The sequence below is a fragment of the Filicampus tigris genome, chromosome 13, assembly GCF_054856515.1.
Source record: "Filicampus tigris isolate MCC_2025a chromosome 13, RoL_Ftig_1.0, whole genome shotgun sequence".
Taxonomy (NCBI): domain Eukaryota; kingdom Metazoa; phylum Chordata; class Actinopteri; order Syngnathiformes; family Syngnathidae; genus Filicampus; species Filicampus tigris.
The window spans coordinates 1,215,565-1,237,063 of record NC_141229.1 but is presented as its reverse complement, the minus strand read 5'-3'; the positions used below and the strand labels follow the sequence as shown (position 1 = coordinate 1,237,063).

General features: G+C 46.0%; 1 protein-coding gene across 5 annotated transcripts in view; it reads left to right on the top strand.

Annotated features, from left to right (window-relative positions):
- Nucleotides 1-3,372: 3,372 nt before the first annotated feature.
- slc4a11 (solute carrier family 4 member 11) overlaps nt 3,373-21,499 on the top strand; it is a 53,259-nt gene continuing 35,132 nt past the window's right edge. For 3 of the 5 annotated variants that reach the window (XM_086049061.1, XM_086049059.1, XM_086049057.1), the window contains exon 1: nt 3,373-3,475. In XM_086049061.1, coding sequence (XP_085905187.1) covers nt 3,433-3,475 — 43 coding nt within the window. In that variant the 5' untranslated portion in view covers nt 3,373-3,432. Of the gene's footprint in view, nt 3,476-13,206; nt 13,466-21,499 lie in introns of those variants that run through there. The other 2 variants (XM_086049060.1, XM_086049058.1) reach the window with 1 other exon arrangement.

The following is a 21,499-nucleotide window of genomic DNA, read 5'->3' as shown; positions in this document are numbered from 1 at the left end:
AAACAGGTCAACTTCATTTGCCCTTCTGTAAACTTTCAGCTGACGACTAACCAGTGGCTCAACTTGGCAGTTTTTCGAGTTTTGAGCCGTTAATGGCTTGGTTGATTGTTTTGGGGGTTTTTTTTTAGGGGGGGCCTTGTGTTGAGTGCCAAAAAAGCTGAGGGTGCACCGTATAGCATTAAACTCTTTAGCAATAGCAGTTGTCCAAGTAACCACTTGGTCTTTCTGCATGAACGTTCACATCCCAGATGACCCGGCTGCCTGGTCACCCGCTAGCTCGTTAGCCTGCTATGCTATGTTACATGGACCCACACACACACGACACAAAAGCGGGTGATGCGGTGACTTACTGGACCACGTTGACACCAGTCCACATTCTATGAGCTAAAAGGCTAGTAGGCCAACAGGCTAGCAGGCCTCACTAGCTCGCTAGCCCGCTGGTCTGAGCTAGCCACAAAATTTATGAAACTTTATTATTATTCGATTTTTTTACACACTACAGACAATTGAGCACATATGTTCGTACAGGAACGTCGATACTGCGATGCCCACGTATGAGGGGAAGGAGAGCCTCAGTCACTGATACGCTATCAGCCGTTTCTTGAACTGGCCAAACAGTCAAACACAAAATAAAAACAAAAGCACTCACAAGAATTGAGTCTGATTGTTTGGTCATGGAATGAATGAAACTGCAGTTTCTGTCAAGGAACTATGTTGAAGTGATGCATCGCGACTGTTCTCAAGTATGTCAAGGAGGAGCTAAGTTTAGCCTTGGTTGTAAACTATTAATAAAGCCAATCATAAAAATAATAATTGCGGGGTGCTAATTAATTGCGGGGTTTTTTTTGGGCTAACAGGGGGATTTACTGTATATTTAGACATAAAATGATAAGGCTCCAAACGCTTAGGTAAGGCTAGAACTGGCTATAAATAGCAAAGGCAGTAAATCATTTGCGATTCCCTGTAAAAAAAAAATCAACGTCACCGCCCGCCTCCATAAAATTTTATCGGTGGACACGACGCCACGCAGATTGACGGAATTGCGCGAGTTCCACTTTGTTGCTAGGCGGAATACGCGGAGTGCAAACATCTGCTCCTCCGGCCTCAATAAAACTCTTGATTGACAAACTAGCGGCTGGACAGGAAGACGAGGTTATTTATAGGCATTCGTTTTCGATGTGGATTCAATGCCCTGCATTCTCTGGTGGAGCAATAGCCCAAATCACCCAGTCATTGGCAACAAAATTGAATAGGATTCACCACAAAAATTCATGTCAACACAACAGTTTTTTATTTTTACACGTGATCTACGGGCCAAAATGTGATGACCTAATTAACTCATTTAATCGCATCAGAGTTTAATGCAATTTTGCACCCAAAAATGTAAGCACATAAGCATTTCGAAACTCTTGTTGCTAATCAGGTTTCATCCCAAAGTCTGATATAAAAATATCGTACGCCAACACACGCGGAAGTCAGGAAAAGAACTGACAAGTACTGCTCTGTATTAAATAAAAAACTATAGATTAGACACCGGGAGGCATTGTCCCTACTATCCCACTAATTCGACTTTAGTAGGATTTTGCACAAAAGCAAATGTAATTGGAAAACACATTTTTGACTTTTCTGGACCATCATGTTATAAACTAACAGAAAGGCCAGAGAAGTCAGGAAACAGAAACCTTTTTTAATATAAAAAGTTATTTGACAAATGCTAACACGACACTGTTTTAAACGTGTTGCTAGGCAGATTTTTCAAACCTAACATATTTCTCAAGGCATAATTTAAAAAAAGCTTTTAAAATGGACACAGAAGTCAGAAACAGGAGCTGACAATTCTTGCTCTGCATGAAATACAAAACCATTTTCTCTGGTGTGGCACTACCGCAAACAAAACACTGCAGGCCGACGTTAAGCAGCTTCCAAGAAGAAGAAGCCGAAGCAAGCTTTGACAAATAATTGGCAAACAATATCAACTTTCTTCTTTAGGCGTCCGTTTCTGTTTTTTTTTTCCATCCGCCACTGGAAAAGGTTTTCAGTTGTCAGCCAGGAGCCACGCATTTGAAATCACTGTCATAGTTTCCGGCTGTGTTTACAGATGAGATCATTCAGAACCTCCAAAATAATGTCCCGCTTTTGTTTTTTATTGTTTCTGGCATTCCAAAAATTCTTTACACGAATGTAAACGACTCATTGTCATCGCGGCCCCTCGTTTTGTCGACGCTTTGTCGAGTTCAAGCCAGCAAAAGCCAGTTTGTATTTTTTCCTTCGCTCGCCCAGTGGCAATCGTCAAGAGAATCCATCAGGAATCGGACGGATAGGCAAATAGAATAGAATCGAAATAGAATCGAAATGCCTGAATTCGTATCGATGAAATTTGCACGTGAACTGCGAAGGCTTCTGAAGACGCGTGAGGAGTCGCCGGTGGTCTGTGGGGAGAAAATGAAGGCCTTGCGCCTCGAGCCCGAGATTTCGTCCGACGGGACATTGAGACGCTTCCGGCCGCGGGCCGCTCCTGTGATCTCGCGCACCCCTACTGGCCTAAACACCCTGGTGAGGAGGAGGAGGAGGAGGAGGATGACGGCGCGTTGCCCTCGGGCGCTTCATCACACCAGAATCCGACCGTTGGAATGGAAAAAAAAAAAAGAAAAAGAAGTGCGAGCCTTGACATTGGAGCCTTTGTGTGTCGGTTGTCACGGCGACGGCAAGATGAGGAAATTGAAAATGAAGCACGGTGTCACATGCCAGCATGTGAATCATGTGACCGGCGAGACCAGTTCCAGCCGACACGGTCAGGTGACTCCTCTTCAAACGGACACCGGCAACCGTGCCACGACTCCACGCGCTGGTTGAACGTTTGATTTGAGCAAGTCATCAGTTACATCCCAAAACATACGCTTGTGAAATGAACATTATTCTTGCATTGTATTCTCCCCCCTCCCCAAAAAAACTGTATTTGTTGCATTAATTGAACTGTTTATTGTTCTTTAAAATTGATTGGATGTAATATCCATCCATCCGTTATCCAAACATATATTGATTTTTCATATTCAATAAATTGTTAATTGATTTATTGTGAATAATAAAGTCAAAGGTAAAAGAAGCCATTTCACTTTGTTTCAGTTGGATAATTCAATGTCATTAATGGAAAAAAAAGTTGACAACTTTACAACCTTTGAGGTTTTGCTCGAACAAACTGAAGCGCACTTTCAGCCGCAATCGTACGCTTGATGACGTCACGCCAGGCGCCGGCTGCGCGTGCACGGCGACGGCGGCCGCGCCCTCTCCAGCCTGCCCTCGTGTCAAGCCCACCTTGCCGCGTCGGGGTTTTTTTTGGCGGGGGTGGGGGGGGGGCGGTGTCTTTCAACTTTTGGCACTGTTCCTGCTGCTCGGGCTCATTTCCGGGGAGGCGGACTCGCCCGTGACGTCAGCATGAAGTCCGCGACGATGGATAGTGGCGGCGCAACACATGCAGGTCAAAACTTTTTTTTTTTTTTTTAAATTAATGATAATAATGATTTATGGCATTTTTGTCGTTTAGACGATTTAACGAATGAATTGAGTGGCTCGTGCGCCTCATTTGCATGGCAGATTGTGACGTGAGCGTTTTTTGTTCTGCTCGCCTTGCTCGGCTTGCCGCACTTGTTTTTGCCTGCGTTCAATTCAACCAATTCAAGTCTTAATGCAATTAACGTTGAAAGGTGTCTTGGTAGCAGTTTGATAACTTTCTGGCGACTAACATTTCATTTTTAAGGCCTAAAATGAGTGTGTTCGTAAGCACTTAGAAACGCACAAATTCTCCTTGCATGTATGTTTGACAAAGTTCCCATGATTCGTGGAATCGATTCGAGCTTGAAACTGTGTTCGAATGAAGTCAACCAAAACGATGAAATGTATGTTAGCCCTAAGTTGATGAGTAACAAATGAAAAATGTGCCTATTCTCTTCACTAGCATATTTGAAAAGTTTCTATGACTCTAGTTTGAAACTATGGTCAAATGAAGTTAACATGTCTTATCTCCAGTCAGAAGACCGTTGAAATAATCCGTTGTCTCTTGGACATAAAAGTATGGAGAAGTTTTTCCTGGTCACTGCTTTGGTGTGGAGCTGTTTTAGTGAGTGGTTTAATGTGATTGCTGAAAGTCAGGTGCGAGTGTATCAGCGCCCAAGATTTCAGAGTTGGGCTTTGATTTCTAAAGACAGTGACTCCAGTTGTTTTCTCACAGCAATTCTCCCTTTTTTATTTTTTATTGCTGAAAACAATTACATCACACGTTAATTGAACTGCCGCCATTTGGGGACATTGCTAAGTCTAGCAATTTGCCATCTGCATAGGCATGACAACCAACATCGGCGTTCTGAAGCTTTTGACCCAAAGGTAACACTGAACAAAAAGGGTTCAAGGACTGAACCTTGAGGGACCCCACGTCATGATGGCCGAGACAAGTGAGACGAGACAACATGACATCTCCACGAATTTATTGTGTGTGAGAGCTTTTCCTAATATTTTGACCCGCTGAATGTAGCTATACGAGAGAATGAATTTTTCTTTGACTTGACCTTTAACTGTGACCTTTGGCGCACCTTTGCGTGCACTTTGTGTCACGTTGTTGTTTTTGTCCGGCCTGGCCGCCCGCCGCTGCCTTTTATTTGCCATTTGGCTGACACGTCCGCCCCGACACTCTCCGCAGCGGCAAACGTGTTGTTTGGTTCCGGCGGGAGTTCAAAGAGCTTCCATCTCTGCCGCCAGGGAATGCCGGCGTGTTAGCGCACGCTAGGATGAACGCCGCGCTAGCTATGGAAGGGAATTACTTTGGAAGCAACACTTTATCGTCATATGTGGATTTTTGCCGTACCTTCCAGGTGTGCCTCACTCCCGACTTGTATTTTTACTCCATAAACAAACACGGTGTTCCTCAGTCTCTGTCTCGTGCACGTCGCAGCGAGCTACATGCTTTTAGCGGTATGGCAAATTTGTTCGAAATGGCATCATCCCAAAGTTTTATATCAGAGCAGCACAGAAAAAAATAAAATAAAAATACTGCAATGCAGTATGTAAGCAGCTTTCAGTCCAAAATGAACAAAGAAGAAATGATCATTAATGAAGCTAAATAATTTACCCAAGAATAAAAAAGTTACAAGGGGCTAGCTGAATATAAGTCTGCGATTTCAGAGTGCAGAGGACACATGCCGATCCCTTTCGAGGCACTTGCTCCTCATCTCCAATTGTTGCTGTACTTTCTTGTCTCGTCATGACGAGGCGGGATGTGCTGGCTTATTCTTTGGGTGAAATCCATAAGCATGCGTTCGCCCCCTGGTGGTTGGATGACTGCTGCTTGAGAAAGTGCTAGCAGCTAGCTTCTCTACGAATGCAGCTATTGAAATGTAAAAATCGGGCAGCCAGAATCGTGATTACGATAAAAATTGGATTGCATAAAGGATCATGACGGCATTGCGAATGTTGCGCTTTGCTAAAGAGAAACGATTCAAGCTGTTAAATATAATGCGCTATTTCGTTTATACAAAAGTGAAGTTTATTTGGCAATCCTTCATTCAGGTCATTCTTTTTTACGGAACACTTTTTATTTTATTTTTTGGGCCATACTGTGACGCTATCAATAATGATTTATAAATGATTCTGATGATTTCACATGTGTATATTTACGTGTTATTTTGGCCGTCATGTTTGATGAGTGAGGGTCCTTGATGCTAATTGGAACGGTTTGGCTTACTCACTGGGAGGATTACGTCACACTTTTAGAACGTTCAGGAAGGATGCAAACATTTCCTGTGTGTGTGTGCGTGTGCGTGTGTTGTGTGTCTTTGTTGCTTTGTAGTAAAGAATTGACTGTTGTTGATCTAGTGGCTGCCGATTCCAGCAGGGGGCAGTGCGCGCGTACTGCGTGCGTCCTCCTGTGTGGTGTTGATTTGATTGTTTGATTCACGTGTTCATCACATGCACGTGTTGTCAAGTTGGTCTTTGTTGACATGGAAGTAGCGTGTCAAAGTGTGAGGACACGGCTCGTCGGCGTGCGCCTGCTTCAGGACAATAGAAGGTCAAAGGTTGCGCGTGTGGCCAGGAAGACAGTAAAAAAAGGCAGCAGACATCCACAAAATGTTGTGGAATTGGTCAAGAAATGTGGGAGGGGAAGCTACATCTATGTTGGAATGGGAATTGAATTGTTGTTCATTTTCTTTTGAAAGTTTGGCAATTTGGGCGATGGGAATAGTTTACAAGATGTCCCTAATGAGGTGAACATTTTGACGTCACAAAAATGTGGAAGGAGGTCATGAGAAAAAAAAATCTCCTTTTTTTTCTCGACAATTTGTTGTGTTCCCAGATGTTCTGAAGGAGCTGAACAATTTGGAGTTGCTTTGAATCGGTTGCAAATTTTATTTTGAAAAATTGGAAAAGGCAACCCCCATCCGTGAACATATAATGTTGAATTACATTGTGGCTTTAAAAAATGAGAATGATTTTATTTTTATGTTTTGCATTTGTATTCATTCAATGGTTTTCATCAACACATTTTTTTCCCAATTTTGTGACATTTCTATTTCGAATTACAAAAATATATTCCATCATTTTTACATTTCCAGTACGTGAGAACATTGACATTGCTATTCTACATTTGCATTGTTTTTATTTTATTAAAACGTCTCATTATTCGGCTAGCTTTTAACACGTTTATTTATCTAATGGGATATTCGATTTTTGGGGGGAAAAAAAACCAACAACTTGTTGAATGATTTAATGGCTCCTTTTATTTTAACGACAATTCCATTCCTCTAATGCTTTTTCTTTGAACGATTGAAGGGATTGCTTTGGAATTTGCAATCCAATCTAATCCACGAGAACATGATGACATTTCCATTGTTATTTGACGATTAAAATTCATCGTGATCCGCGCCGTGATGTAGTGTGTGCGGGCAGCTGAGTAACAAGAGCCAGCTGCTCCCCTCACCCTCATCTTCATCGCCCTCCTTCCTCATCTTCATCCTTTTTGCCGGTTCCAAGGTGTCACTCAAACGCACACATTTCCAGCGCGCACACGCACTCACGCACACACACACACGCACTCACGCACACACACTCCGCTAATGAAGGTTGTTCCCAGGAATCCCCGTTTCTCTTCTTTTTTCACTCTGATTGATGACTCAGTGGGCCGCCGTTTCGCCGCCGGCGGCACGTTGGGGATGGCCGCTCGGAATTTGCGACGGCGGCGGCGGCATCCCAATGAGTGGTGCGCCGCGTCCGTCCCCACAAGGGCAAAAAGGACGGCAGCGCGCAGCAGCCAGTCTGGACTGCAGATGGATTTGCGAGGTGGCGTAACAGCGCCACCTTGACTCCACCAAGTGGCCCCTTTCCAAATTCCAGCCGATATCGACTTCATTCCGCCCCTTTGGAAACAATTGGAAATGCACCCCTGAAAAAAAAAAGACTTGTTTTAACTGCCGGCCGTTTTGAAAGCAGTCCCGCATTTGCCGGCAGCCCATTTCGAGCATTTGGAGGGATTTTTCTAGGCCCGCGAAATATTGTGTTCGGGGGCAAAATAATTGCTTCCGCCAAAAACGGGAAGCGTGAGCGTTTACACTGTGCAATATCTCAGCCACCTGCGATGCTTGAATAGTCAAATGCCTGTACAGTGTTTATCTTTCAGAATTGAAAATGGCACTTTTTATATTTGCTTTCTATTCTTTGTGGTCTAACAAATTTAGGATTTCAATGCTCAGCAGACAAAAGGAGGTGCGCCAAGTCCTTCACTGTTGTGAAAGACTGTGTGGATTTAAGAAAAAATATTTCACTGCATTGGTCAGTATTTTGGGGGAGTATGTGGATTTTTTTTCCCCCCTTTTTGAAAGAAGTGCACCTAAAGGTGTGCATTTACTTTTTCTCCCCTTTTGAGGTTGGTACACCAACTCTGTCAAGAGTTTGAAAACATTTGAGGAATTTTTTTTTACACCCTTTTTTTAAAGTGGGTGCACCAATTCTGTCAAGTTTTTTTATGGGGTGTGTGGATTATTTTTTTTCGTTTTTGGAGGGGGTGCACCACATATGTATGGATCCCCCCACCCCTTTTTGAAGTGAGTGTGCCCCCCTTGTCAGAATTTTTAAGGGGTGTGTAAACTTTGAAGTGTATACACTTTTTGTCATTTTTGACGGGGGTGTGCCAACTTTGTCAGGATGTTGAAAATGTTGTGTTCCTTAAAGTGGCTGATGGGACTTTTTTTTTTTTTTTTGCACTGTTGTTGGAGGTTGTTGTGTCATTGTGTTGGAAGTTTATTGTCCGCCCCACTAGCATTTTTGTGTGTTTTTGGTGCACTGGCGGTGGGATTTTTGCGGTCCGTGTTTGTTGCGGTCCTAATCGGGATCACATGGCACCTCCGGAGGCGTGTGTCCAAAGGTCTCGCCGCGCACCTTATTGCTTCCTTGCGGTGCGGGTGATTCATCACGGCGGCTAACACACTCGCCGCGAGCCTCCGGCGTACTCGGCGCACCCCGCCGCCGATGGGTCGCCGCCGGCGACTCTCCCGAGCGAAGCGTTATCAGCGCGCCACAGGATATGAAGGCGGCGAGCGGTGGCGTTGATGTGTTTGGCCGCGATAAAAGTGGATTCAAAGGCTAAACTTGTACGCCACATTAGCGCTCATGTGATGTTGATGTCAGCAGATGGAAAAACCCTCACATGACTTCATGCGGCGCGTTCGCTCATTTGATTCTTTTTTTTTTTGTTTTTTTTTTTTCTCTTCTCCTCAACAACAGACACAAAACAAGTTTGTGAGATGTGACAAAACGTGTTTCTGCTTGCGTTTTAGATTCAACCGGACGGGATGCTTTGCTCTTCTGCTTCCAGTCGGAAATGTTTGTTTGTTTTCTTAGAATGGTTCTTACCAACGCAGCTGTCCCAACTAACCAACCTTAATCAACCGACCAAACTTGGATAAGCAGTCCTAACTGACTAACTCAAATTTCAACTACTCATTTTTTCCCCAGCTAATAGTCACCTTGGCACAGTCTATCCAACTAATGAACCCCTATGACGAACTTTTACTTAACAAGTCAAAGCAGTCTAACCATTCCCAACAGTCAACGACGACAACCCAAGCTAGCATCTTACCCACCCAGCCGCCATCCAACAGATCCGACAATTCTCCCCGCCCACCGACTGTTTACCAACCTGTCCACCTAAGCAACCTCTCCGATCTGGCCTCACCCGTCTAACCAATCCCAACCAAGTGACTTGAACAAGTGCAGGGAGTGTAAGCCAACAAAGTAGCCGTCCAACCCAAACAAGTAAGCAACTCGCTCAGCCCAACAGCACTGCTCACTCTTCCAACTAACCAAGCCAACCAGTCTAACCCAATCGACTAAGCATCCAACCAGACCAAAAGGGCAATCCGGTACAACCAAACCATCCAACCTTGTCCGACTGGCCTCAACGCTCTTCCAATTGACCGTCCCGTCAATCCAACTAACCGATCCAAAGAACCAAGCGAACCCGTTCAACCGACGCCACTAGCCAACACAACCAGTCCAACCGACCGACAGATCCAACCTAATCGTTTTTCGGTCCTCACCTAATCTGCCCAAAAGTCAAACTCGTCCGACCTAATCAAGCGGGCGTCCTTGTCCGACGGCTCCGGACCAAACCAGCCCCCCCACCTCGTCCAACCGAGCAAACGCGCTTCCTAACCCGACCGGTCCAACCCACTGAGCTCTCTCATTCAAGCAACCTCCAAAAAGGGACCAAAACATTGCATCTTTTTTGCTTTTTTTTTTAATGAAGCACTCGAGGACAGTCCGAGCGAAAATACCATTTGTGTAGACGTGCTCGACCAGACACCAGAATGCGGCGTCCCTGCCATTCCCCAAAGAATCGGGACTTGACTTGACTTGAGTGCCATTGTCCAACTCGCCCCCTCCTTTCCTTCAAAGCCGACAAATCAACTGCAGGAGCTCGTTGAGGGTCGGACAGTGAGTGAGGGTCCGCGGACAGCAGGTCCTGGCAGCCCGCCCGCCCGCCCCAACCCCACGGCGACCCGCAAAGTCTGTCATTTGCCAGTTAATGACAGAGCTCTGCCCGACGCCGCGTCGCCGTCTGTAATTTGTCCACAAATATCAAACTGTTCCCAAGCAGCTTTGCCGGAGCACGCCAGCGTAGCCGCGGCGTTCTTGGCGCGGCGTCAAAAGCCTGACGGGAGGTCGACCGAACGAGCGAGCGAGCGAGCGAGCGGCCGAGCGAGCGATGTCTCGCCAAGCGCGACGTACGAGTCCGACGGGACCTTTCCAGCCGGGGCGCTAACGCGGCTCCGAGCACGAGATGACATCGGTCAGTTTGTTGACGTGGCTTTCAAGCGCTCATGAAAAGCGCAAGTGACGCCCCAACATCCTGGAGGCCGTCCGTCCTCACTTGTTATCGCACGTTTATTCCAATCGCATCCGATGCTCTTGTCCTCGGTCCATTTGGTCGTTTCATAAGATGATTCGCGTATTTCTCTGAAAAATACGGCTTTCTCAAGAGATTATGACTTTTGATGACTTCTGACTTATGATGATTTTACTAAGAATAAAAAAAAGGACCTAGTTCTAGTGAGAATGCAAGTGTATTCTCGGAACATTGCGACCTTTTTTTTCATTGAACAAATCCAATAGATTTGGATTAAAAAGCCAAAAATCGGACGTGTGACTGCAAGAATTGTTGGGTTAAAATGACATGTTTTCATTCAAAAGGAAAAAAAGTGACTAACATTTTCTTGAGAAACACTTTCTTTTTCCAAAAATCTCACTTTCTTTTTCCTTGAAAAATTCTAATGTTATATCGACTTTTTTCTTTAAAAAAAAATCTTTATTCTCACAAAAATCGGACTTTTTCTCGTAAGATTGCCACTTTCTTGAAATAAAAAAACAAAGACTTAATTTGTGTGAAAATGTGAAAAATCCAAGCTTTTACATCAGTCTATTCTCATTGTTGTTTTACAAAAAAATTTGACTTGATTCTTATAAGATTACAATTTTTCCCTTGAAGAAATCGGTCGTTATTCCAAAAATAATAGTAGAAATCTGTCGATTTCCACTCATTTTACTTAAAAAACCATGTCTGGATTTATTTTTGCCATTTTTTTTTTCCTTTTCATCTTCAACAGGCCTTAACCATGAAATGCTGAGTGTGCAATTTGCTCTGTTTTCCAATGTTTGCCGAACACGTTTCAGTTGCAAGGAGCACGGTGTCAAGGCGAGCGAGGGCCAAACGCACATGTAGCTGACACGTTCCGCCACGCGGCCGGCTAACGCTAACGCGCTGACGCACGGGCCCCCGCCGGCGCCAAACGGTCCAAAATGCAAAGCGGGGCCGGCGGCCGCTTTCTGTATGCAGACGGATGCAAATGAGCGACCTTTGGCAAGCAAGCAAGCAAGCAAGCAAGCAAGCAAGCGGCCGCGTGCATGAAGGGAACCGCCGCTCGCTCGGATGCCGCCGCTTCACCACCGCGTGCTCCAAAATATGCACACGTGGGACGTAATTTGTTGAGAAAGGACATGAGTAGAAAACAAGCGCAACGTGTCATTAAAATACTGATGTGCGTTCATGTAGCAACGCACTGATAAAAATGTCACGACCGATTTAATCAGCGGCTATTAGTGCTTTTAAAATCGGCAAATATCGGCCCAAAAATGGCAGATTTTTTTTTTCTTTTTTTCTTGTCACATTACAACATAGGACAAAACAATAATGACATTAATTTTGGGTTCATATCTTTGTAAAGGCACAATGGTTGGTGTCGTCGTTGTCCCGACGCGTACCTAATAAAGGGACGCTTTGTAGCCGCGCAAAGCGGGCCACCTGTCACGCCGGCGGTGGGAACCCTCCGAGGCGCCGCGGTTCCGAATGCGGGATGCCCGAGCCGACCTGTCGCTTCGCGTCGCGCGGATGCATTGGACGAAGAGGCGCTCGCTCGCGCCTCTTTGTCCAAACATCCGTCACGCTCGGATAGCCCCTCCAAGGTGAGCCGAGGCTTGTTGTTGCTGCGGATGATAATCGTCCGTAACACAGAAAGGTCCGAAAGGTCAAATCAGAAGCGCGCTCAACTCACCAGCGTCTTCAATCAACACTCGCGAGAGGCGAGACCTCCGCCAAGGCTCGCCGTTCCCAACGCCAGCAAAATTCACCACATCAAATGTCGTTTGATAAAAAGAAACAGTTGAAGATGTTTTTTTTTTAATTTTTTTTTTAGAATAACATTTTTTCAGGAATAAAGTTCTTTTTTGTCTTCATAATAGAAATAAAGTGGTAGTATAGTATAAAAATGCAACATCGTTCTCGGGAAAAACAAGCTGTTTTATTTTTGGAAGATTAGGACTTATTTCCCCGGTGAAATGTTTTTCTTTTATGACTTTATTCTCATAGTACATACTATTCCGATTCCTATCCAACAAAGCAGAGGTTAGAAATAATCGGAATTGTACGGTGCACATTGACGTGACAAAATCAGTCACTCCCAAAAATTGGATTGATGTTTATTGTAAACAAACATTCTTTTCTAAAATTATGAGATTCACAAAAGTCTGACGCTAGTAAATTAATGTGTTGTCCTTGAAAAATAAGATGTTATCCTTTTAAAAATAAAATGGTAAAAAAGATCTCATTCAATTTTTATTTTTTGAATGACTTTTTATGGCGTACTACAGTTAATCGAAAAATCGACAACTCATCGAAAATAGAATGACTAGTGGACTGATTCCCAAACGTGTTGCTTTTACTGTGGAAAAGGATGGATCAGCATTTTCTGACGGACCAAATCAATAAGTGAGCTGTAGTCAATTTATGTTTGTGCATTTTCTGCACTGTCATTTTAAAAAGAAGGTCCTTGTTTGGAATAAAGGGGGAGGGAATTGAAAACAGGTTGTTCATTTAATCCGATTCATCCACTAATTGAAAAAGTGGTCCGACCGTTTAATCGGTGAACATGCTCATTCGATGCAGCCCTAGGCTTTTCTTCTTGTCCAAATGACTCGATTCTCCAAATATTCCAACTTGTTCCCTTGGAAAAAAAAACAAAACAAAAAACAAGCGATGCTGACGGGAAGGACCGAGTGGTGGCGGCGGGCGGCACTAGGACCCGGGGAGCGCCACGGCGGCGGCGTGTGTCTGTCTGGGCTGAGTCACTGCGTGCGCGCGCGCGCGCGCGCGTCAGTCGGAGCTGAGCGAGCGAGTAGGTGATGTCGCGCGCGGAGGCCAACGGCACCATGATGGGTTGACTGTGGGCCGGAGGGGGGGGGGACAGACGGACGGAGGGAGGGAGGCGGTCGGTCGCTCCGTCGGAAAGAGGAAGTGTGCTTGTGCGTGTGAGTTTGCGCGCGCGCGCGCGTGCGTGTGTGTTCCACGCCACGGCTGCCGCCGCCGCCGCCGCCGCCGCTGCCACGCGCTCAGCCATGGAGACCAACAAAGTTCTTCATTTCGTGCCTTTGGGTAAGTGAACGCAGCGCCTCCGCCGCCTCCTTCCTTCGTGGGGGAGAACCTTGGGGTTCCCCTCCTGGTCAAACCGGAGAGTCACCCCCACCCCACCCCTTCTGCCATCACCCCCCCCCCTTCTCCATTTTTTGAATGCACTTCAACACCAGATGTTTGTTGTTTTTGCTCCGTTTGCAACTGACTCATATTTGACTTTTCTCTGCTCGGAGGAGGTCCTCCAGGAAGACCAACACACACACACATTTAGCAAAAAAAGAAAAAAAAAATCCCCCCCGAACATCCCCCCACCCCCTCATCTTGTTTATGTCAGGACGCTGACAAACGTCGTACCTGGCCGGCAGGAGCAGCTGGAATGCGGAGAAAAGGCAATAATGCACTTTCGCGTGGGCGCGCGCGCCAAACTGTTTGTGTGCGCGTGTTACTGCCTGAGTGTGCGCGTGTGTGTTGAAGAGTCCTGTTGTGTGTGGAGTGGTTCTATACGCATTCGTGTGTCGGTGCGTGAGCACGTGTGTTTGCGTGTACTAAGTGTTTCTGTGTGTGGGGGTGCGTGCGTTGAGAGGCCCTGTTTGCGTGTGGCTGTGTGTTTGCGTATGTTGAGGGGTCCTGCGTGCGTGTGAGAGTCAATTTCGAAGTGCGACGCGGCTGCCTCCTCACTTGACTTTTGCCTGAGAGAGAAGGCACCGTAGCGACGCGCGCGTGCGTGCGTGCGTGCGCGCGCGCGCACGAGACAGGACTCTGCGTGTGCGCACCAGCGTGTGCCCTGCAGGATATTATGATTGATGAGTGTTGACTGTGCGTGTGTCTCATTTGCATATCAGTTGCTGATGACGAAGGCTAACGCTAGCCGCTAGTCTCGTGCGCGTGCGCGTGCGCCCCTCCGAGGGCCGCAGGTGGTCTTTTGACCTCCAGTCCCCTTGACGGACACGTCGTTAGGCACACCCGGAAAGTTGGAGGAAACCGAGCGTTTTTCGTCGCTCATGCACGCTGCGGTCAACGTCGCATTTCAACATGCTTAATTGATAAGTCTTGAAAATTATGATTTTTTTAAAAAAAAGCGATGCAGTGTTCCTACAAAAAGAATGAGGCCACGATGAATCATTTCACAAACATCCACCTTGTGACCTGCACACATTTCATTGGTAAAAAAATGTACAGTTTGTATTTTAGAGAGTGAAAGTAGATGTGATTATGTTTATAGCCTACTAGAACATCAGATTTTTGGGGGGGTGGGCCTCTCCTAAATATGTTATTTATTTTTAATTGAGCTGTACCATTTAGAGATCACGTTCATGGCGCAAACGCTTTGAAAGGAAAACAAGGGGGGTGTAGACTTTTTCTAGCCACGGCTCACGCCGAGGTGTTAACGGGCGGCTCGTTCGATGACGCCCATGTCACTCACCGGGGCAAGCTCCGCCTTTTAAAGCCATAAACACTCAAAAGTCACAGATATGTCAGTTAAGAAAAAAAAAAAAAAAAAAAAAGTCAGGATGGCGACTCCAAGCACATCTCGTGCGCCTTGCAGGTTGTTTAATAATGCCATATTTGATTTTTTTTTTATCTGACTGCTCGATTAATTGTCGGGATGATCAGCAAAATACTCGATTCCTGAAATGTTTGCTCGCTGTAGCTTTTCTTTGGGTTGACAAGAAAAAGTCAGGCACACACGTCGAGTTGATCCTTTGCATGGGTGGCCCCCGCCCCCCCCCCCACTCAATGTCATTGACGCTCGGTCAAGGTCACCGCTCGCAACGTGCACACGCGCGACATGTATCCGCTTCTTTTCTATCCGCTAGAATGTGCAACAGAAAAATGGAGATGTGAATAGAAATGTGACGGCACCCCCTGCTGGTGAGTCGTGAGACGGCGTCACCTGTCGCGCACGCGTGTGCGCGTTGCTTTCTTGTCGTCCATCATATTCCCGTACTTGACTGTGTGTGCGTGCGTGTAATCATTTGGGGAAGCGTGTGCGCATAAGAACCTCGTGTGAGCGTGCGCCGCTTTCCTGCTCTTTATTTTTTGTGGCTAGATTTACGCGCGTGTGTGTACTGTATAATAATTTGGACGTGTGCGTGCGTGCGCGCGCGTGTCAACGTGACACTGATCTCTGATCAGTATTCACCGCTGGCAACACATCTCACACGCTGCAGCCGGCGAGCAGCCATCTGTGCGCACACGCACAAAGAAATGCACGCACGCATCCAAATTATTATACAGTACACACACATGCAAATCTACACACAAAATCGAAAGAGGCGAGGCAAGAGGCACGCGCACACACAGTTATTCAAATCATTGTACACACACACACGTGAAATTGCATCATCAGAAAGAAAAAAAAAAGCACACACTCATCATGGGAGTGTTTTTTTTTTTTTTTTTTGCGCTATTGTTAAAGTGAGAACTTTCACCGTCCTTTGTTGTTTATGTGTCCGACGCGCGCGCAACATTTTCCGCGAAACGACGCCGATGGGTTGAATTTGCGCGGTTTGCCAAAGTTGTGCTAAGAGTTAGTTGGCGTTGTTTCAGGTGTGGCGAGCCGCTACGATGCCAGCATGTCATTGAAGTTGAAACCCGGTGTCTTCTTGTTATTACCTTCATGGAGAAATGCCATTTGCCTCTTTCAAAATGCTTAAAAATGTTGCCGTATGTTTTTTACAAAGCTTTTGTTGATGACAAATGTAAGATTTTGCGGGAAAACTACGTTGCGGTAAATTGCACGAGCACGTTATTGAATTGAAACCCGAGTGTCTTATTGTTATTTCATTTGACTATAAACGGTGGTTAACTCATTTTTACACTCGTAAAAATATATTTTTTAAAAATGAGACGTGTAAAGCACAAGTCGATTGAAATTCAACTTTGCACTTGGCCTTTGTTATGATATTTAAGACCGAGTATCTTATTGTTATTCCATTTGACTAGCAAACGGCCGCTTAACTCATTTTTGCACTTATAGGACAGTGAAGAATATTCAAATGTGACTTTGATCATTGCCCGCGCAGCTAATAAAGCTTTTATGTGACACGACACAAGTGTGCATGCTACAGGCGTGTGCGCTTGCCGGCCCGCGCGCACGCGCGAGCCGAGGCGAGGGAATTCCTGCTAATTGCTCACACATTCTCTTCTTGCCTCGCCTCAATTAAATCCAGGCGCCAACAGCGTCTTCTTGCCTCTGTTGCGTTTTTTTTCTCTCCCTCTCTCTCTCTCTCTCCGGCCGCCCCCGCCCGCCCGCCCGCCCGCCACAAAAGCCAAACCCGCTCCCTCGCTTGCCGCTTTTCATTTGTGCCGCGCCGCCTTCCTTCCCGTGAGGAGAAAATGCCGCATGTTGTCTGTCATGTGCAGTACACACTGCGTGAGGCCCAACGTACGAGATGTAACTTTCTTGGCACGCCAGAAAAAAACAAAAAAACGTGGCGACGAAAAACCACAGCCAACCCAGCCCGCGCGACGTGGAAGTGGGGAAAGAGCCGTTTTGCTCTTGTGTGGCATTGCCACAGTGCAACGGCCATGCAAATGTGGACGTACGCTTGGAAATAAAACAAAAAAAAAGCCAAATCCAAACAAGATGACATTTCTCAAATCAAGGCGAAAATATGCGTGTTCTTGACCTTTCTTCCGGGCAAGCGCTTTTTGCGTGAAAGCGTTTCGAGAATATTTTCCTTTCCAAATATTTCTAAAGGCACTGTCGAACCCGCACCTCCATCGCTTGTTGCTTGTGTCACGTCAGCGCAAAGCCTGAAAAACTTGCGCTGATCACAAAAATCTTTGACGTTGGCGGAAGGCCAAGACCGGCTGACCGCCTACACTCAACGCGCCAGATGACGGCAGCGTGCTGTGACGCCGCGAAAACTCAAAAAACGGACTTCTGGTCATTGTTTACACTCAAATGTAATAACAATAGGACACTCAGTCACAACTTGGATGCAAAAGCTGTAGCCCAGTTTAATTATGTCACACTTGTGCTTAGCTCTCGTTTTTTTGTTTTTTTTTTAATCTTAAATGTACCACGGATGTTTAAGGTCAAATGTAATAACAATAGGACACTCAGTTTCAACTTTACTGGCAAACATGCATTGCAAAGTTACATTACGTCGCAGTAGTGCTTTATGCATCTCATTTTTAACACTCTTAACTGTCGCACGTATAAAAAATGTTGCTCACTGTTAATAGTAAAATGTAGTAACAATAAGACGTAATCTAAATGTTAGCACTAAAATGTCCTAACAATAGGACACTCTGTCGCAGCTTTTATGACAAAGGTTTGGTGCAGAGTTTCATTCTGGCACACTTGAGCTTTATGTCTCATTTTTAACCTTTTTACTGTAAATGTCACACAAGTGTAGAATAAAGTATATCACTGGTAATATGTAGTAACAATAAGAGAGTCTTAGCTTTTAATGACAAATGTGTCACGCAGTTTTATTTTGTTACATTTGCGCTTGAAGCCTCTTGTTTTTTTTTTTTTACCTCGACTGTCATACAAGAGTAAAAACGTGAAAATTCTGAATAGTCAAATATAATAACAATAAGACACTCAGTCTGTCAGTAAAGGACTAGCTCCTAAGCAGACCCTCCTAGATTTTCATTTGGATTTTTTTCGCAACTGTTAGCGCAAATTTGGTGCCACTTGGACCAATTGTGGGCATTTCCTGTCAGCGAAACAACAAACTCTTGTGGAAAACATCAGAAAGTGGGGATTGTTATGCCAATAACGTCATGTGATTGTGTTTGTTTATGGCAGACATTTTCAAGTAGTTCCTCGGATTAGCGTGAGCGGCAGTTTGTGGCCACAGCGCCCCCTGTTGCCTGTGGCATGCCGGCCCGTCATGTTTTCACGCAGACGCTCTCGTTTTGAGCCGCTACAAACATCCCAAAACACTCGTTAGCGGCAAGGCGGCCTCTTTTTTTTTTTTTTTTTTTTTTTTTTTTTTTCTCCCGCTCATCGGCGGTGAATCACGCCACTTCAAGGTTGTTGGGATGGAAACATCGATCAAATAATGCACCGTTCAGCCGGTGCTCAAATCTTTCCGCAGTGCTCCGCTTCCTTCCACTTGTTGTTGTTGTCGTCAAGTAAAACAGTCGGTCGCCAGGCTAAGCTGGTCAAAACAACACGAGGGAGGCGCGCAGCCGCAAAACGTAGACCTCACAATCATCTGGATGCGAAAGCGCTGAGAAAAGCGTTGCCATGGCAACCGCACAGAAGTTGTTTCCTTGTGTTTGTTTGTCTGCATTATTTAGCGCTAATGCTACAACTCGCCAGCTTGTATTCGGTGGCGTCGAAAAATGAGGAAGGCTGTGACATAAGAGGTGGAAAGAGTCGTGCATCTGCGTGTGATTTTTTTCGTTTTCATCTGGTCAGTATAGGGTGTGGCCTTGAGAAATATATTCTGAGGGACAAATTGTAGTCATTCAGTTCAGGAAAAAAGTGAAGCGCTCCAAATACTACATCGTATACAGTTATCCCCACTTCCATTGCACAGGTTACAAATCCCGTTTTTTACAAACAAACACATTTCCCGGCGCAAAAATGTCCGTTATAAAATGAGCCTGCAGCCGTCGCTTTCTGTTGGCGCAAAAAGCAAGATTGACCTTCAATAATCATCAGCAAAATCGAGGCTACTTCCTGTTTTCAACCTGCTTTACACAAACTTTGTGTCAAACAAGTGTGCCGCCGTCGAGTGGTCGAAAGCGGGATTGCACCCAAAAAAACCGACAAACTGTACCCCGAAAAAATCCGCGAAATAGCGGGGCCGCCAACCCGCAACGGAGGGAGATTTTCGGTACATGTCGTTTCTGCTAATACTTCAATTGAACCAGATCTGCACTGGAACTTGAGTCATTTTTTTCTTCGCCCATGTCATGCCGCCACCACCAAACTACGTTGACGTTGGTTTTCTACTTTTTCTGTCATCCTGCCGACGAATGAACAAACGGCCGTGATTGTGATCGTCGGCGGTAATGAATACCTCTGAAAAATGAGCGTTATTTGCCTTGTACACGTGGAAGTTTGTGCTGTAGTCGGTGTCTCGTATAATCGAACATTTTGTCTCGTAAGAGCATTGAAACCTGTGTTCCATTGGTGCCTTGTGAGCCTTGCACTTTTTCTTTCATACCTTCACTCCCGAGCCAACGTGTCCGCACCTTCCCCTCCATGTGCGGCTAGCGCGTGTCGCTATCATGTTAGCGCTCTCACATTGCCGGAGGCCACAAGGTAAATGCGCAAAAATGCAGGTGCACTCCGGACAGGGGGAAGTCCCTCTCTTCAACAGCGCCCGCGGGCGCAATCGGCCCACAAAGGGCCGCCGCCCCCTTAACCCTCCTCGACACCTTAATAAACTCGCAGTGTAAATACTTCTCCCTCATAAAGTGGCGAATTTGTGGCCGAAACCTGTTTTAAGTTGACGACGTCTTTCCGTTGTTTGTTTTGTCTCCAACTGACTTTGTACGCTGCAGTGGAACTTGGTGGTTGAAGATTTATTTGCGTGCCAAAGGGGACGTGCTAATTTTACGCCGTGTTACATTTGGAAAAGTAGCTCAGAGACACAGCGCAACATGGGGACATTCAGCACTTTCGAGAGCCTCTTTCACACAGAGATCCCCTTCGAGTGCCAAAGTTGCGTGAAAGCTCACGCAGTGACATCAAATCCTGCGTTCGATGACGCCACTGTCTAGTTTGAGGTATACAAATAATCGGCGTATGCGATTCCTTTCAACGCAAGAGGACGGCAAGGGGCTTAAATTTCACACCCGTGTCCCGGCTTTTCACTCTTCCTTTTCACACAGCCACAGTCCCGACTCTGATACTACCTTGGAAACGACGAAATTGCCGGGTTGCCTTTATCCCATCATTCCATGTTTCACGCATAATGGTGACAAGGTGGGGCGGGGGAAATCGGCTTTGACAGACAGTGTGAAAGGGGCTTGAGTTGCCGTGTCACGCTTTCGCACAGAGAGGCAGACGCAACAATTGCTTTCAACACAACATGGCGCGAGAAACGAGTGTCACACTCTGGTCTCGGCTTTGACGCCGCCCCCTTTCATGCAGCCGCAGTCCTGACTCTGATGCTACCTTTGGAGTTTGAAGCTATCATTTCCAGCTGTTTTTTTGTTTTTTTTAAATGACAGCTGATGCAATAGACAAAACATTTGATGTCCTCTGAGAGAGAGAGCAAATATTTGACAAATGGGCCGCGTGTCTCGGCTGTTAGGACAAAGGCTGCACTGTGATGGGACACGCCCCTTAAGCGCCGCGCAGCGAGCAGGGCGGCCGACGCTCGCGTGACTCTGCTGTGCCGCAACGTTGTGCGCCTCCACTCTTCTGTTCCGGGAAACTCTGACAAGCGGTTGTGCCGCAACGTTGTGCGCCTCCACTCTTCTGTTCCGGGAAACTCTGACAAGCGGTTGCGCCACAATGTTGCGTAGCGTCGATTCTGGCCTGGTGGCTTCACAACATTGCGTGCGTGCGCTTTAATTTTCAAGCAGACTCAGACATCTGCTTGCGACCACAATGTTGTGTCCGTGTTTGTTTGAGTTGCCCTTGCTGTAGCCATTGTTGTGTGTGTGTCCAAGTTTTCATTCCGATAAAACCTAATGTGAGGTCGCTCCACAATGTTTTGTTGTGTGGAGTAGACGCTGACAGGTGGTCACTCCGCAACATTGTGTGCTTCCACTTTCATGTTCCAGTAGACACTGATATGTGGTTGCTCCACAGTGTTGTTGGCGTTGAAGTTTCCATGTTTTGTGGAGTAGACGTTATCAAGCGGTTGCTCCACATTGTTGTGTGCCTCCACTTCATCTCCAGTAGGACTCTGTCATGAGGTTGCTTTACACTGTGGTGTACGTCCAGGGTCATTTAGCTTGAGTGAATCTCGTCGTCGTCGTCATCATCAGCAGCATCGTACAGTGTGACAGCTGCGACACTTCAGTGAGGTTAAGGTGAAAATTACCAGCTTCATTTTTTCCCCACCGGCATTTCGAAAATGTCACCTTCCAGGTCGGCGACATTTAAAGCGACGTTAGCGGCCGCGCTGA